Below are 14,650 nucleotides of genomic sequence, written 5' to 3'. Positions count from 1 at the left end.
AGAGTGTCAGCGTTTTTTTTTAGCAATTAGTTTCTCTCGGGCAAATTATATAATAAATAATTTCTTCGTTAGTTATTTTTAATTAAAAAAATTATAATCATTGGTATGCATACACCGATTGATATTATAACGATCTGAATATTGACGAAAATATAAACCTCGGGGATTAAAATTGAAGAGCGCGCGAAGAAAAGAAATTATTTAATCGCCCGTCAAATACGCGAAAAGGCATCAGGCTATCTTGTAGATCGCATACAAGATCGTCGGATAGTGTCAATTAAAAAATCAAATTCTTAGCTATGCGGTTGATATAATCTCTGTTGTGATTCACGCACTCCATATTTTTATACATGGCTTAGTGTTGGAATACGCCGAAAATATGTATACACTTTAAACACGCACACACACACACACGCGCGCGCGCGCGCGCGCGAACGAGCGCACGGACGAAAGTTCAGACAGGTTCAGGTTTCGGCCCTTTAGACAGACTTTAGCCCGGCCCCAGCGCAGCAGCGCATCGCAGTTATTCTAAATACTACAGTCTTGTACACCTTTTAAATCGTTCTTGAATAAATAAGGCATTTTTCTTTTATCGCGCACTCCACGCGGCTTCGTCAAAGTGCTTCGTTATAAAAATAATCAAGTTATCAGGAAAATTGCCAAACCGGTTATTCCAACGAATATGTACATATACAACAAAAGTCTTATCTTCGCGTGTTATACCATGAACTTTTATCTAAACTACGATTGGTATTTAGACTGATTTAATTTAGAGTGTAGGTCACCTGCAAACTTTGATGCGGCTTGTAAGTATACACAAAATCCAAATTATCATACGCATTTTCAAATCAATCCTTTTACAATAATTTGACCTCATTATTTTTTTTTTTCTTCTGTTCAAGTGCATTCTTCCTATCGTCATCATCAAAACCCCAAAATAAGATCGGTATCACGCGACTTTCGTTGCGCTTTGTTTACAATATCTGATTCTCAAAAATCCCGTTTTCTCGCGTTACCGATCTTTTCCGAAAAAAAAAACAATCACTACAATTGCGCGTAAATTGAGCGCATTATAGCGGAAACGGTATACCGCGTAGTTCTCACGTATCACTTAGATTATATTCGCAATAACTTTAGGCGCTGAAAGACAACAAAGCGAGAGCTCGTGTCCTTTTATCTTATAAGTTCTCGAAACTTGTAATACACCACACTAACGCGCATTAACTCCTTTTGTCTGAATTCCGAGTTCGGCAACGATATAATTAATAAAAATTCAGGAGCCGAAAGAAATTCTTCGCTGCTCAATCACCCGCGTTGATTGTCAAGTGTTTTTATCCACGCACTACTATAATACACACACCCATGGATCATTGTTAGATGTACGGCATATTATTATCTCCGTCGGATTATCGGCGCGGATAAGGCCAAAGTCACACCCCAATTTTTCTAGCTCTTTCGCAACTCATCTCTATTATGCTTTGTGACAAAGAAAGAAAATTTAGTACAATTATACGAATTTCCCGTCACGAAGTCCGCTCGTTTAATCGGCACGTATCCACAATAGTGCGCGACACTTTTCATCATTATCACAGAAAATTGACGGCGTAAATAATAAACACACACACATAATGACACATTCCCACGAGATAAGAAGCATCGGTAGCATTGTCATCGTGTACGGTAACGATAAATCGACGGGCCCTCTTGAGCGCGATCGAGTATAATACGTCGAGTGGACGTGCCCCTGATTCTCGGAAATCTCGCGAAGCCACTCTTAAATATGTATATAAAACGCGGACGAGCAGTCACCGCGGTCAGTTGCAACGCGCGTACTGCTAACGCGAGCCGTCCCTATCATTATCGTGACACGTTAACGCTCGATTTTATTCGGGACACAATGAGGGCGATCGCGGTGGTGCTCGCGATCGCGATCGGTGTTTTGGGGGCGGATCGACACAAGGTGACGAATTATCAGGAGGACAGGACGACGATGGTTCATCTGTTCGAGTGGAAGTGGAACGACATCGCCAGGGAGTGCGAGGAATTTTTGGCGCCGAGGGGCTACGCTGGTGTGCAGGTGAGTTTCTTTTTGTTGTTGTTGTTGTTGTTGTTGTTGTTGTTGTTAAAAAATGAATCATCCCGGTCTTGGATCTAGCGAGGAAAAATTGACTTTCCTCATAGCTTTGTATTCTGAGAAGTATATGCGATGAAAACTATTAACTCGATTGATCGTTGTTAAGTGCCTTTGTTCGGTTCAACTGCGTAATTCAAATTTTTTCGAGATAAAATATCACAGACTCTGAGAAGCTCTATTTATTTACCGAACAGCTGGATAATCATTACGCATAGTCATCGTCAATAATCAGGCGCTTTTGTTATGAAAAATCGCATGCAAAGCACGCAAGCAGTTTAGTAAGCGCATCGATCTTGCAAAAATCGGTAAGCCAAAAATCCTCTCGATCCAGGTCTCACCGATCCAAGAGAACGTGGCGATCGGTAGGCGTCCTTGGTACGAACGTTACCAACCGATTTCCTACGAATGGACGACCCGTTCCGGTACCGAGGAAGAATTCCGATCGATGGTGAAGCGCTGCAACCAAGTCGGCGTTCGCATCTACGTGGACATCCTGCTGAACCACATGAGCGGGAACCACGAGAACGCGAGGGGTACCGGCGGTTCCAAGGCCAACACCTTCGAATTGCACTACCCCGCGGTGCCGTACAACCGGACGAACTTCCACAAGATCTGCAGCGTCAACGACTACCAAGACGCCATGAACGTGAGGAATTGCGAGCTGGTGGGCTTGCACGATCTGGACCAGAGCCAGGAGTACGTGAGGGAGAAGATCGTGACGATGCTGAACAAGGCTGTCGATGCCGGTGTTGCCGGTTTCCGGTTAGTATTCGCTTATGGATAAGATTGCTTTTATTCCAATTGGTGCTGACTCATATTTCGCTTCGGGAAAATCGGCAATCATTCACCGCGCTAAGCAGAACAAAAATCTCACGTTTCCAGGGTCGACGCAGCGAAGCACATGTGTCCGAGTGACCTGAAAATCATCTACTCGCGCGTTAAGAACCTGAGCCTCGAACACGGCTTCCCGAGCAACAGTCGCCCGTTCATCTTCCAAGAGGTGATAGACTACGGCGGCGAAGCCGTCTCCAAGTACGAGTACAACGAGTTCGCTGCCGTGACCGAGTTCAAATTCGGCTCGGAGCTCAGCAACGCCTTCCTAGGCAGGAACAAGCTCAAGTGGCTGGCCAACTGGGGAGAGGCCTGGGGTCTGCTGCCCAGAAGCGACGCTCTGGTCTTCATCGACAATCACGACACTCAGAGGAGCAACGGCGACAGCCCGATCACCTACAAGAACTCCAAGCTCTACAAGGTATACTGACCATCTCGAGCTTTGTATCATATATAATTTTGCTCATAATCGTGACAGATGGCTGTGGCGTTCATGCTCGCCCACCCCTACGGCATCCCGCGGGTCATGAGTTCCTTCGACTTCAGCGACTTCGAGAACGGCCCACCGGCAGACAGTAAGGGTCAAATCATCTCGCCGAAGATCAACGAGGACAAGACCTGCGCCAACGGCTGGGTATGCGAGCACCGATGGAGGCAGATCTACAACATGGTCGGCTTCCGGAACTACGTGCGAGACGAGCCGGAAGTCAGTTGCTGGTGGGACAACGGAAACTATCAGATTTCCTTCTGCAGAGGCAAGAAAGGATTTATCGCTATCAATGCCGACCAGGTCGATCTGAAGCAGAAACTGACGGTCTGCTTGCCCGCCGGAGTCTACTGTGATATCATCTCGGGAGAGCTGGGACAGGACGGAAAGTGCACCGGAAAATCCGTCCTCGTCGACGGGAAGGGACAGGCTGACGTGGTCATCGGCGTCGGCGAGGACGACGGCGTTCTCGCTATTCACGGCGGTGTAAGTTCAATATTTATTTTTTTTTTATTCACCGATTGAGCATCGTTTCTAATATTACTCGCTGTCTGCTTTTCAGGCCAAAGCTTCGTAGGACCAGCAGCTCCCGTGGGATAGTATTTATTATATCTGTGAATGCGCGCGCGCGTGTGTGTGTGTGATTGGTATTATGTAAATAAGTGAAAAATAAATTATTGAATTCTTAAAAATAAGCGTGCAAAATTGATTTTCTCGGGCGTAAACGAAGTGAGGGCATAATATGCATAATAAATGAACTCTGGAGTGGGTGTATTTTTCAACGAATTTATTTTAACAGAAACAATGCACTGTTCGCTGTTCACCGTTAATCAACTACTATACATAGCGCGACAGTGAGTCGCAGAAAATTTTACAAGACAGACTTTACAGGTTCAGTAAAATAACGAAGGAGGAGGGGGAGGGGGAGGTGGATAACGACTAAGGGGTTCCAAGTAGGTTGAACGTATAAACTATACCGCTCGCTAACAAAGTATCAGTAGGCGTGAGTTAAAAGAAAATAATAATAATAATAATAATAAACGTGAAACGGATGGCGAAGGAAATTTAGGAGTTTTCTCTCTGTATAGTATCACAAAAATTGCTGCTTTTATCTTTTGCTTAATAATGTCGCGTTCTCTCTTTCGCTCGGCGCTCACTCGATCTCACGCACACGAATATATATATATTTATAATTTTCTCTCTTACTCCGGAAGAAAATAAGGTCTCGGCAGTTGAGAAGTGATAAACAGTTGACAAAGTCGCTCTCGCGTTCTCTAAATAAAATACTATGTTTCCTTCTCTCTCTCTTTAAAAGCACTGTATAAATAAATGCCTAAGCGCAGTATATACACGTAGTAGTATGATTGTAATTCGTAGATAGTAATAATAATAATAGTAGTAATGATAGTCGATTAACTGTTAATTAAGTAAAAAAGCCGCTGTTACTTAAGAGCGTGCTGCTCGTTTAGTGCGCACGCGCAGAGATCGATTCGTCGATTCTTCTCTTCTCTCCCGGCCCTCGCAGTGTATATTCAAAAGAAAATTAAGTACATCATTATACTAGAATACAGTATACGTAAATATCTTTTGCTTCTCGTCTCTCGGTATAGTCCAGGCACAGTAGGCTCTTATGAACGTTTATACATATCTAAAAATACTGCTCGTCATACGAACCGATTCTATGTAGCTGCCTTTTTCTATTACAGTATATGATATACGCTACACATCCTCTGTTGCGACGGATTTCAAGGCTCTCTCTTTATTCAGAATAAAGGACAAGATTGTACAAGCGTATATACTTTATACGGTCATTCGTTGATCGCATGTGCAGCGTAGTAAGTGATATAAGGCGTTAGCAAAAATATCGCTATATATATATTTATATAAAATCTCCGTTAAAATCTATACAAGTGATAAGAAACAACGATTTGCACGACGTGACGGCGCGTCCGAAGGGTATTACACTATACAATCGCTTATAAATCACATAATCACGTTAACGTACAATTTATATTGTCAACTCGCTTTTTTTTCGACGCGTAAATCTCAAGGCTACATATGGAGGGGCGAGAGTCTTGTTAATTTTTTTTCTATTGCACATCGTCGTATCCTCTCTCGATTTCGCCCTGTCCGATAAGTGCGTATCATCGCACGCTGGAAGCACACGAGTCGTCGTTTTGTACATCGATCGTTACATTAACAATGTTTCTCTTCTCTGAAAAATCGGCGGAGCTCCGGTGCGGCCTCTCACTGCTTGATGGGCTTCTTGAAGTGTCCAGCGGTCTGTCTCCTCATCGCGGTCGGCGGCGGCGGCGGCGGCGGCGGTTCGAGCATGAGAGCCCGGTTCTGGTCGTCCGGCGTCGATGAGGTCGGCAGAGCACCTTTTATGGCCATCATAGCAATGAGCCTGGCACTGGGTCGCTCCGCCAAGTTCTGTCAGTTGGCCGAGGCGCTGGCTCGTCTGTGTGGCGTCTGAGCCGCGGCCGCAGCCATGGCCGCTGCGGCGCTCAGACCGGCCATCGGGCTCTGGTGGCAGTGCGCGCAGTGCAAGCAGACCGTGCAAGCTCCGAGCTTGCGGGCTAGGAGCACGCGGAGTTTCAGAGCTGGTCCGAGCTTCATACCGATCGGACCCGTCAGGTGCTCCTCCGACAGCAGGGGTAGCGACGCGCCGTCGATCCTGTGCTCGCGAAAGTTCTGCAACATATATGGAGAGGAGGCTTGGCGTTATTCATACGTTATTTTAAGTGTGATTTGTTTCTTACTTCGAATTAAAAAATATCACGACTTGCTCTCTCAACAAAAAAAAAAAAAAAATCCAAAGTCACGGTCACCTGATAACACGCGCACGCACGCGCACACACGCACGCTCGAAAGAGCCTCGCACGCAGGTAAACATAATAGAAGCTCGGCGCAGGGAATATCCGAGAGCGACTGACGATATCGTTACATCCGCGGGCGCAAATCACGGACGTAATGGCGTAGAAATGAGAGGCCCCCCTCCCAACCCCCATTGAAGCTCGATGCCGGTAATTGGTCGCTCGCGCTCGCGTATACGCGTGCGGCTTTATGAATGAAATATTCAGCCGGTAATGCGAGTGAGAGAGGGCCGCGGCACGCAACGAGCGAGCTTCCATATATACACATATACACATATACACATACATATATATATATATAGTGGGAAGGAAGTAAGGAGTAGCTGAAGTATAACCGGTTGCGCCTCGCGCCTATTTCATACATACCTACGTCTTTTAATCGTCGGGCTATAGTCGTGTGGGAGCAGGTATACACAAAGAGGAGAGCGAGACATGGACGTGGAGTGTCTCTGATGAAAATTCGAAATCCCCAGCGAGTAGGCGTGAGTTAGGGTAATGAACACAGACGCGGGAGTTACGATTCGATTTTCGGTAAATACGAGGTGCGCAGTGGTAACAGACGAGTACCGCCGGCCGAATGAATTAACGGCACGACATCGCGCAGCTGATCCTCCTCCTGCCGAAAAAGTATCTCCCTCTCGCTCCTTACCATAACAAATCTTTTCTCAGATTACCTCTCCCCGTATCCTCTCTCTCTCTCTCTGAAAAGAAGAAGCAGCAGCAAAAGGAGCAGCTCGACGCGAAAGAGAAGAAGCAGCAGCTGCAGCAGTCAAAAAGAATACTCGGTAATGTATCATCCGCCGCGTGCGCGCGGCTGCTGCAGCAGCACCGCAGGCGAACCTGCACCGGAAGACAACCTATATTTTCTCCCTCTCCTTTCGCGCGCGAGCGAGATACCCCCCTTTCGAGAGAGAGAGAGAGAAAACTGGTCGCGAGAGCTCACTCGCATATACGTATGTATTTTATATTATATATATCGTCTGCTGCGGTACACATACAGGAAGATGAAAAGAAAAAACGAGTTCGATTTTCGCGCGCAAGAGAGCCGCTTATTACGCGCGCGGACACACGAGAGCGCCGAATTTTATCGCGGCTCGTTAAGTCCGAGAAGATAGAGAGAGAGAGAGAGAGAGAAAAAAGGAGCGAGTTGATATCCCGTGGGAAAGAATCTCCCGCGAGAGACCGCAAATTCCTCAAAACTATCCGATACGCCAGAACGCGTTACGCGTCCGCTGATCCGGAGAGAGCTTGGAATTCTAGTGTCCGCGCAACGATGCACTACTACCCCGTCCGCGCGTCGAATTACGTTTATTCTTGCGCAACCTTTTACACACATTCGCGCGAAAAGAAGCGCATAGACCAACTTTCGTAACGAGAGTACGTATAGTCTATATATATATATACATATATAAACGATAATTACCGAAGGTTAACGATCGCGTACACCGTCGTCGCACGTGTATCGATTTTCCGTTTCGCAATGTATAATATAGCAATCCGACCTGCATACAACGCCGCGATGAAATTCGGCGTGTCGGCGAATAATAAAAAGCCACACGCTTATGTCCCGCTATATGCGCAAGCCGCGAGAGCTTGAAATTTCACTTGACCCGACACACTCGGTGCACGTGTGCGTATCAGAGACTATCTAGCGGGAGAACGGCTGTAAAAGGCGATATAAGAGTAGCCGCGGCTGACCTCCGCAGCCACGCCCTGGTATACATGTCCTATATATATATACAGGCGCTTACGGCGAGCGAGAGAGGCACCTCTTTTTCGCCTCCGCCGCCGCGACTATTCATGCCCCCCCCCTCCCCCCCCCGCCGACTGTATATGTAGGCAAAAAGAGAGGGCAGAACGATCTCTCGAACCAGATCTCGCGGTTAACCGCCTGGTGTACGCGTGTACGTGTGCCCCCCGAGAGAGAAGAAAATTCATCGGCGGAGAGACCTTGCGGTCAGAGGCCGACTTATCTAGCCCATAGCTCTGTCTTTTATTCGCCTTTTTTGCGGCCGATAATAGCGAGGGAAAATCGCGCGTATACGCCTGAGTGAAATAACTCGCGCGAGAATAGCTGGCGCGTAGAGACACTAAAAACCGTGTGGTACAGCGCGACGAAGGAAGAAGAAGAGGAAGAAACGAGCGGCGACAGAGTCTGCGAGGCGAATCGCTTGGAATTTATGAAGCCGAGACAGAGAGTAGCCTAATGGCGAGTTATTACAGAGCCGTGAAAATGTATCTTGGGAAAAAAAAAAAAAAAAAAAAAAAAGTTTTTTTAGTACAACATCTATAAGTAGCTACGCGCCGCGCGACCTCCCACGTGTAAGAAGCAATCGATCGTCCCGCGCGCCTCAATTACCCTCGTCTCTCCGCGAGTGCGGCGGCGCATACACACACAGAGATACACAGAGATCCGTTCCATTCAATTACGAAGCCTTTAGCGGCTAATTACGCCCGCGATAACCGGCCGGTGTATATATACGCTTTTCGTGTCCCTCCTTCCGCTCGCGATTTGCATTCTATCCCCGGCCGATTTACAGACCTACCGCCGGCGCGATCGACCTGCCGATAGAGAGTCGTGATTGACTGCTGAAACGCATCAGACTTGACGAAAGGCTTTTCGGCGTGTGCCCTCTCTCTCTCTCTCTCTCTGTGCACAGAGCTGGAGAAAGGTATAAGCTTTTCAATTAGCAGTGCAAGCGGTCGTCCGCCGCTCGTTAGGACTGGTGTGTGCGTGTGTGTGTGCGGATGTGTGAGTCGATGCAGATGGGTATCTCCATGTGTGGGGCTCGATACGATTTTTTCAGCGGTGATTGATGAGCGATCGACACGGTGGCCGCTGATTGATACAGGCATTTAAAGCTTTTGAAAATTGAATAAACGTTCGGGGCAGCATGACGAACGACCTTCTTTTTTTACGCAGCTCTGTTTTGATGTCGTGATCGGTATCGGCTACTAGTCGTACATAGTTCGACGAAGATTCCGCACAACAATAAGCCTTCGTACACACACACACACACACAGAGTCGCGGAGAGCGGCAGCATCAAAGCCACCTGTGCAATAATCCCTTCCACTCCCGTCTTTCTCTCTCTCTCTCTCGGACCTCCGCGTCGCCGGCGTTTTATCGCTCGGAAATCTCGTGTATGGCTCTCGCGCTCACAATACTGTATACGGCCTTTTATACGCGCTCGCGCGCCACGAGCAGTAGTAGTAGTCTGAGACTCGCAGAGGGGAGCCCGAGGTGTTGCGTGTCCCTTCTGCAGAGAGCTCTTTCGAGGAAGAGAGAGAGAGAGAGAGAGAGAGAGAGAGAGAGAGAGAGACAGAGAGGAGAGCGCCGATACAAGATACTGCCACGTGTTACACGCTGTTCGCCACCAGAAGAAAATGCGAGCCGACATTCTTCCGACGAGGAGGAGCCTTTTGTCAAGAGTTTATCATACGCGAGCTGCGCTTGTAGTTAATTAACGAAAATGCCGCGGAATTTTCTCATCGAAAAAAAAGCTATCATCCCTAATTGATTAACTCTGTACGCTCGCATGTCGAAAGCAGCTTTCGTTCGACCTTTTGCTCTTTTCTCTCTTCCTCTCTCTCTCTCTCTCTCTCTCTCTCTCTCTCTCTCTCTCTCTTCGGCCGTTTCCTCTCTATCGCGCGCGATCCGACGCGTCATCCCGGGGCACTTTCGGTCAGCAGCAGCCGAAAGAAACGAACTGCTGCTCGAAATTTTAATTGGATAACGGCCAGACGAGGTACACACACTGCACGCAGTCGGAATTCAAGAGAGAGTTTATATGCTGCCGGGCCGCGCTGCCGTTCGTAAAATCGACTACCGTCGATGATCGGTATTATTGTATTATATACGACGCCGATCTCTCATACGCCGGAAACCGGATGACCGATCAAAGCTCGCCGCGGTCAAGGGTTATACTATAAGTTGTGGGGAAAAAAAGGGAACGTATTACCATACGCGATATCGTGTTTTGCCGCGCGCGAGTCGATCGCCAAATAAATATACCGATCTCTCTCTCTCTCCCCTCCCCCCCCCATGTATAATGCAAATGCGCGAGCGTGTTGCCTGTCGACGCGCATCGCGAGTTATAATTCTCCCCGAGCGAGATCCCCCCCCCCCTTTTCTCATATACTCGGCGTACGTACAAGCTATATACAAATTCTCTCTATAATACCGCGCCGACGTTACACTCGTTACAGTTTCGAAAGCGCGCCGGTGCAATAATCTCGATCTGCAGCCGCCGCGACAATGAATACAAACGCCGGTAATACTTGCGACAGCGTAACTTGCGTCACAGTAGTGTAGTACTTACAGACGACGAAGACGAATTAAACGGCGATCGGATCGCGATTTATTGGCTAATTATCCGCGATCCGAAAACACGGCGCGTTGCGCAAACGATGTATGCACCCAATTCCGATGATGATATTCACTCGCTTATATGTGTCTGTGTAATATGCATCTCTCCGTATACGTATACGCAGTCGCGAGTTCGTTGATAATTTAAGGACCGCGCTCGGGGTATCCGCTTACAGGCTTGTAAATTCAGACGCGTGTATACCTACTCGGGGCGCGCGCGCGCACGAAACAACTTGTCGCTCTCTCTCTCTCTCTCTCTTCTTCCTTATTTAACCGGCGTGTCTGTTTCGATTTATCAGCGCGCACATACGACTCGATTTTTCTCAGGTGTACAACGATTATCGTACGAGAACTTTTTCTCAGGCCTCGCTTTCCGAGCGCGAGATAATTATCGCGTATACGGGTGCGTGGGCTTATCAAAATAAGCTACCATACTATCTCGTATCTCGTCGCTATCTCGCAGATACGGGGCTCTGCATCTCAATCTCTGTACCGAGGGCAGCAAGCGCGTCGTGGCACTGAAAAATGAGTATACGAAGGAGACGCGAAGGAAGGAGTAATGAAGGAGAGAGAGAGAGAGATGCCCCCCTTCAATGAAAGGGCGGAGTGTGTATAGGTATATACAGTGGGAGAGAGAGAGAGAGAGAGGAGAGCGCATTCCTTCACGTCAGAGTGTCCGCCCAGTGGCTGCCGCTCGCGTCGGGGCGAAATCGCGCTCGCGCGCGTCCGTTATATAATTAAGCATTAAATTATAAGTTTGGCTATCGAACCGACGCGATATATGCTGCCGTTCGGCTCCCGACCTACAAGTAATTACTTCTGGCTCTTCTCTCTCCCGGGAGCCGTTCTCTGTACGTATCTTCGCCCTCTCTCTCTCTCTCTCTCTATATATATATATATATATATATATATATATATATATATATACACCCGAGCGGAGAGTATAACTGCGCGACGATACGGCCTGTCGAGAGTCTGCTCGCGCGCGGCGAACGCTTTAATTCAATCTCGCCGGAATATTCGGTGAAATTCGAGAGCTAATTGCGAATCGTTATATTACATTTCGTTGCATAATATACGGTCCAGCAGATAGAGAGATGCAGGGCGTAACCGAGAGACATCGGCTACGGCAGCGCAGGGGGAAACGAGAGCTCTCTCGCGGAGAAGTCGTTCCGCGTCCTCGCACAGCAGGCATCGGCTACTATATACACGCTGCTGCACCGCGCTGTGCCGAGGGAAGTAAAGATACGGATTCCAAAGCCCGGATCGTTAAACAAATACCCGCATATCTATACGCTGCGTTGTACGGCCTTTTTTCAGTATATACAACACGAGCCGAGTAATAACCCTTCCGAATAAAAGCCGGCAATCTCAGCATTAGCCGTACAGTAGTGCTCTCTCCGCAGGCGCGCACGCGAAAGAGGGAACGATTTCCGCGAGTGCGTATATCCGCGAGCGAAAGGCAGGCGCGCGCGTGATGATAGCGCAGGTATAGTCTCTCTCTCTCTCTCTCTCTCTCTCGCTCGCTCGAAATTAGCGTAAGAAATTGGAAGAGGGGCACGCGCGCCCCTGCTCAGCGCGGAAATTATGAAGGCTCTGATATGCAGTTGCGTGTGCGCGCGCAGATCGCCCCCGGCTCGCGCACGCGTGTAGAGGATGTGTCGTAAAGGCCGCACGTGGCGGGGAACACGCGAGAGTCTGCTGTAAGTACTGAAACGCGTGTACGTACTTGGCGCGCTGATTATACGGACTCGCACGCGCTGGAGGAGAGAATTGAGTATGCGGATAAATCTCCATCTTTCGCGAATCAATGGAAATGCAACAATTAATTCTGTGCGCACGAGCTGGCGAGAGCATTGAAATGATAAATCCAAATAAGCTGAGAGAGCTGAGTTTATACATATAACTGCGCTGGGATGACCGCAAATCTCATCGAAAAGCCGCTGCACCCTCGCGAAAGCTCCGCGGCGTAACGGCGCGCGCGCTATCTACCAAACGGATCTTTGTATGCTTATACACGTGTGTGTATACGCAGTTGCGGCCAAGTTGTATACCGCGCGAGGATAATTATCTTCCATATACTCTCTTAAATTAAAGTAATGAAAGTTTCACTATTTTGCATAGTGAACATACTTTTCACTGGGAAAGTAGTGGATAATGATAGGTTATATTTATTTCACTATAACAAAGTAGTGAACTCTTCACTACTTTGGTAAAATACTATGCTCTGCGCTATTTACGTAGTGAGAAAATAACAATTTAACTATATTTAGATAGTGAATCGAACTCCCGCGGGTTCGCGAAAGATGTCGTGCAGCGCGCCGGCGCCATTGCGGGCAGTTGTCCCGCGTCGCCGGTCCTGTCACGTTCGGGGATCCGTGCATCATCGAGTCGTTGTGCCGTGAACCTGGAGGTAGACGTAATTACTCCTGTGCTGTTTGTGCTCGGGTTGTGGATTTATTGTGCCAGATTAAGGTGGACGCGCCTAAGCGAATTTTTTTTTATTTCATTCAGCGTTTTGTGTATAAAATTACATCTGACACGCTTGCAGTCAGTTCAGTAACTACACTCCGTGTAAATTTATCGTCAATCAAAGATGAACAGTTGATTGACTGCGAATCACTAACTGATGCTTCTGACGATGAATCTTTATAATAAACTAGCTTAACGTTCATTTAAAATTCTTTTGTAATTATTTCAGCACGAGTAACCTTCAAAATCGAATTTTGAAATTCGATAATTCTTAACTGCTACAAGTAGTGAGTATTCACTGTTTCTTGTAGTGAAAATTCATCAATTGATTGAACCTACACTATTGAAAAACAGCTAATATTCACTGTTTAAAACCTTGAATATTCACTACTTGGAACAGTGAATACTCACTAGTTTCTTTATTTCGTGTAGCGAATATTCACTATTTTGTAGTTGCGTAGTTATCACTTTAAGGGAATAGTGAATAGTCACCGCAATGTAGTGGATTTTCACTACATTAATTTAAGATACACACCCGCACGGGATATTGCTACGCCTTTGGTCGGATGATGAATTCGGTTAGATATATACATCCAGCTGTCCATCAGCGTCGCATCGGATGTCAATTATACATATAGTGCATAAGTACCCGTGTATTGGAGGATCAGCTTCGAGAAGCGTCGGAAAACTAGTCCAAGCGCGCGCAACCTGTTATAAGGATACGGTTCAAGCCAAGCGCGTCTCGGGAGAGGAATCTTCTCCCGGGAATGTCGGCCGGCGAATGCGACAGCGCGTGAAATATCCGCCGCCTCGGAAAAACGCTCTCACTCATATAATACGATACGTATACGCGGCAAGTCATGCGCGACACGCGGATCGACGCTCCGCTGGCTTTGATGACAGTGATCCGCGAGGGCTTATACCCTTTTCTCTCTTTATTCCCCCCCGTGAGAGAGAAACGCGACCGGTACACTTATGCAGATCGTACCTGTCACATCGATGCGATGCATCGCCGCGCCCGATATATACTCGATCGTAGTGTATTATTCGCGACCAGGATGTGAGCGCGTATCATATACCGTACGGGTAATTAGCAAAATCGAATGAGTTACGGCAGCAATTTTCCGCGCGCGAATGTTTGCTTTGGATTAAACGGCGCCTCTAATCGCGGCTATTAACAATTAGTCGAAAATTGCCCGCATATACACACACACACACACACACACACTCGTGGCGGCGGCTTCTGATTCAATTACACATCGCGCGCACGCGACCCCCGAGAGAGATGCGCCAAATTGCCGGAACCGCTTTGATTGCAGCCGGTGAAAGTTCACGGACTGCTGCTGCCGGCTCTTTTTCCGGAATTTAATTAGACCGCGCCGCGCGGTATATAAATCGTGGCTTTTTGCCCAGAAACGCGCGGGGCATCGAGATCCACGCGCGCTAATGCTTGAAGCTTCGCTTCGCTTTGCTTTGCGGCGAT

The 14,650-nt window shown here is 47.7% G+C and overlaps 2 protein-coding genes across 5 annotated transcripts in view; one reads left to right on the top strand and one right to left on the bottom strand.

Moving 5' to 3' along the window:
- The first annotated feature begins 1,098 nt into the window (after positions 1-1,098).
- Positions 1,099-4,213, top strand: LOC100122414 (alpha-amylase). Its single transcript, XM_001605971.6, has 5 exons — positions 1,099-2,077; positions 2,466-2,896; positions 3,017-3,386; positions 3,444-3,938; positions 4,015-4,213. Exons 1-5 carry the CDS (start codon positions 1,781-1,783, stop codon positions 4,027-4,029), a joined length of 1,608 nt encoding a protein of 535 aa, XP_001606021.5. The 5' UTR covers positions 1,099-1,780; the 3' UTR covers positions 4,030-4,213.
- An 11-nt stretch (positions 4,214-4,224) lies between these two features.
- The window catches only part of LOC100678296 (uncharacterized protein DDB_G0271670), a 49,410-nt gene continuing 38,984 nt past the window's right edge, over positions 4,225-14,650 (bottom strand). For all 4 annotated transcript variants that reach the window (XM_003425939.4, XM_016982197.3, XM_031924277.2 and 1 more), the window contains one exon: positions 4,225-6,146. In XM_003425939.4, coding sequence (XP_003425987.1) covers positions 5,889-6,146 — 258 coding nt within the window. In that variant the 3' untranslated portion in view covers positions 4,225-5,888. The remainder of the gene's footprint in view (positions 6,147-14,650) is intronic.

This window comes from Nasonia vitripennis, chromosome 2 (genome assembly GCF_009193385.2).
Source record: "Nasonia vitripennis strain AsymCx chromosome 2, Nvit_psr_1.1, whole genome shotgun sequence".
NCBI classification, from domain to species: Eukaryota; Metazoa; Arthropoda; class Insecta; order Hymenoptera; family Pteromalidae; genus Nasonia; species Nasonia vitripennis.
The sequence above is the reverse complement of the archived record's forward strand: the minus strand, read 5'-3'. Positions and strand labels throughout refer to the sequence as shown.

Coding starts and splice junctions, on each gene's coding strand:
- LOC100122414 (XM_001605971.6), top strand. CDS start 1,781: ATGTATATAAAACGCGGACGAGCAGTCACCGCGGTCAGTTGCAACGCG. Junction 2,897..3,016: donor GCCGGTGTTGCCGGTTTCCG/GTTAGTATTCGC, acceptor TCACGTTTCCAG/GGTCGACGCAGCGAAGCACA. Junction 3,387..3,443: donor AGAACTCCAAGCTCTACAAG/GTATACTGACCA, acceptor TAATCGTGACAG/ATGGCTGTGGCGTTCATGCT.